This window comes from Papio anubis, chromosome X (genome assembly GCF_008728515.1).
Source record: "Papio anubis isolate 15944 chromosome X, Panubis1.0, whole genome shotgun sequence".
Lineage (NCBI taxonomy): Eukaryota > Metazoa > Chordata > Mammalia > Primates > Cercopithecidae > Papio > Papio anubis.
In genome coordinates this window covers 102,704,141-102,706,510 of record NC_044996.1, presented here as the reverse complement: position 1 = coordinate 102,706,510, position 2,370 = coordinate 102,704,141, and the positions used below count along the sequence as shown (strand labels likewise).

The window sequence follows — 2,370 nt, the reverse complement described above, 5'->3', positions numbered from 1 at the left end:
TTTGCGTTCAAATAGTCATGTAACCCCACATGTTGGAAGTCTGAAGAGACCACAATACTCAAAATGGAAATGACACTGTTGCAACACATAGAATATCTGAGAGAAGAAAGGGTTTTTAATGTCTTGACTATCTATGATATTCCATAAAGTTAAGGGATTGGATGTGCATGGGCTGGGAGGACTGAGGAACAAAGGATAGAGGTTAAGGTAGGTATGAAAAGGGACTACTAACTACTTTAGAATTTGAAAAAACTATTGATACCAAATCTGCCCACCCTCTGTACAAAAAACAAAACAGACACTGGTGCAACTTTAACCTGATAATGCATGAAAAATGGCTATTTTTCATGAGAAAAACTTCAGTCATTTCCTTGTAAACACAAAGAAAATTAAGAGAAATTGTAAAGTTACTATAAGAAAATTCAACAATAACTCTTATAATATATTCCCTCTCAATTAAACAGCAAATCACCCTAAAGTGTTTTTCAGCCTGAGTATTTATCAGCCTAGATAATCTACTTTACCAATTATGTTCTGCATTTTTAACAAAACTTTTTCTGCAAAAGTTAGTACAACTAGAAGTGAATATAAATTAGTCCTCTTTCAAGTCTTTAACATATTAAAAAGCTATAGAATATATACATTAACCCATAGTTTTATAAAAGGAATATGGTTTTATAAAATTAAAAGCAATATCAGGATCTGTATTTGTGATAATTACAACAACATCAAGCAGGCATTTCCCACTTAATCTATTACTCTCTAAGATTACCATTCAATTCTGCATTACAATTTAAGTAATTTAGTGCTCGACGCATGCGCTACAGAAAACAAGAAGCAGTGTATTACAGTAACAAGGTTTGTATTTCACAAACAATTGCAAGGGTGAAGCAGATATCTTCTAAGCGTCGCATATTCACAAACAATTGCAAGGGTGAAGCCGGTATCAGAATTCTAAGGGTCGCATGATTGGATTTGCAGTCCACCGCTTAGAGGAGCTTCCTCTGATTCTTCTGCAGCAGTCTTTTCTTCATTCGTGGCTGGTGGCCTTTCTTCGTTTTCATCGTCTTCACTTTGTAGGTCGTTCCACATTAATTGTCTAGCTAATTTGATGTTCAATTCTTCGTTGTAGTGAAGCCGCCTTCTTATTTCGAACTGCCGCTTTTTCTCCTGTTTGTGGAGGAGGATTTTTCTCATGTAGGCCTCGTTGCTCTCTTCCTCCTCCACCTCACAGCTGTGGTCCGAGGCATCAGTGGCGGCCATGGCTTCCTTTCCTTGGACACCGCGCACTGAATCTTCTCCTTCGACATCGCGCACTGAATCTTCCCCATCATCTTGCAAATTCATGTAGGAAGTGCCGGGCTCATTTGCCTTCATTAAATCGTAATCTCTGTACGTTGCGCGGTGTGTCGCAAGGATGCTTGATTCGTCCCACTTCTGGGATTTCTTTCTCTTTACATCTTGAATATTCCCTCCAGACTGCTGGCCGGAAGTCGCCACCGAGGAACCTGAGGAGCTTTTGTTTTTCAGGATCCCCTTGATGGGCCGGTGCGAGGAGGTGGAGGCTGACATTTTGCGGAGAGAAGGGCTGCGAGAGAGTTGGGCCGCTGAGCAGCCGTCCGCCGCCCTCCAGTCTGAAACTGCAGCGCCGTCTGCCGGGGCAACAGGTCCCAACGCCCTAGTTAAAGCACCAGGGCCCTGGTGTCACAAAGGGCGCTGTGTATGACGTCACGATGGTCGCCGCCTCCGCTACCGCCACCGTTACCGCTACCTGTACCGCTACCGTTGCCGTCACTGTTGCCGTTACCGCTGACGTCACCGCTACCGTTACAGCTACCGTTAAAGCTACCGTCGCTTTTGCCGTTGCTGCTGGCTTTACCGCTGACGTTACCGTCTCGTGGCCCATGCTAACGTCATTTTTTTCCCCTCCCTTTTAACGGAAAATAAGGTAGGAAATACCCTTTGGTTGCACTTGGAAAGGGGAAGCATTGTTTTTAGAAACTTCTATACACCCTGACTGCCCACAGGAAAGCTATGTTAAATATTTCTCACTGTGGGTCACTGTCAAAACTTTGAAAGCCACGACTTTGGTTGGAAAGATGAGAGAGGCCTCAGCTAGAAGGTGATGACCTTCTGCTCCTCCCTCCTGTGCCCATCCACACTCTCCCTCCACCACACATACGTTGGTCCTCCTCTCCTCTCCCTGTCTTGGTGAATGACCCCAACATAGAGCCAGTTATATCAGCTGGGAATCTGCGTGTCCTCCTCAGCCCCTTCACGTTGCCCATTCTCCAATCCAGCCCTCAGATGTGACCTAAATATTTCAAGAGGCTCATTTGATCTCTTCTTCTACCACCCTGTTTCAAATCA

At 44.1% G+C, this 2,370-nt stretch overlaps 1 protein-coding gene across 1 annotated transcript; it reads right to left on the bottom strand.

Moving 5' to 3' along the window:
• Positions 1-845: 845 nt before the first annotated feature.
• Positions 846-1,735, bottom strand: PPP1R2C (PPP1R2C family member C). Its single transcript, XM_003917605.3, has one exon. It carries the CDS (start codon positions 1,570-1,572, stop codon positions 955-957), a length of 618 nt encoding a protein of 205 aa, XP_003917654.1. The 5' UTR covers positions 1,573-1,735; the 3' UTR covers positions 846-954.
• Positions 1,736-2,370: the final 635 nt, after the last annotated feature.

Bases quoted from the DNA above. Each gene is read 5' to 3' on its own strand.
- PPP1R2C (XM_003917605.3), bottom strand. From the start codon at position 1,572: ATGTCAGCCTCCACCTCCTCGCACCGGCCCATCAAGGGGATCCTGAAA.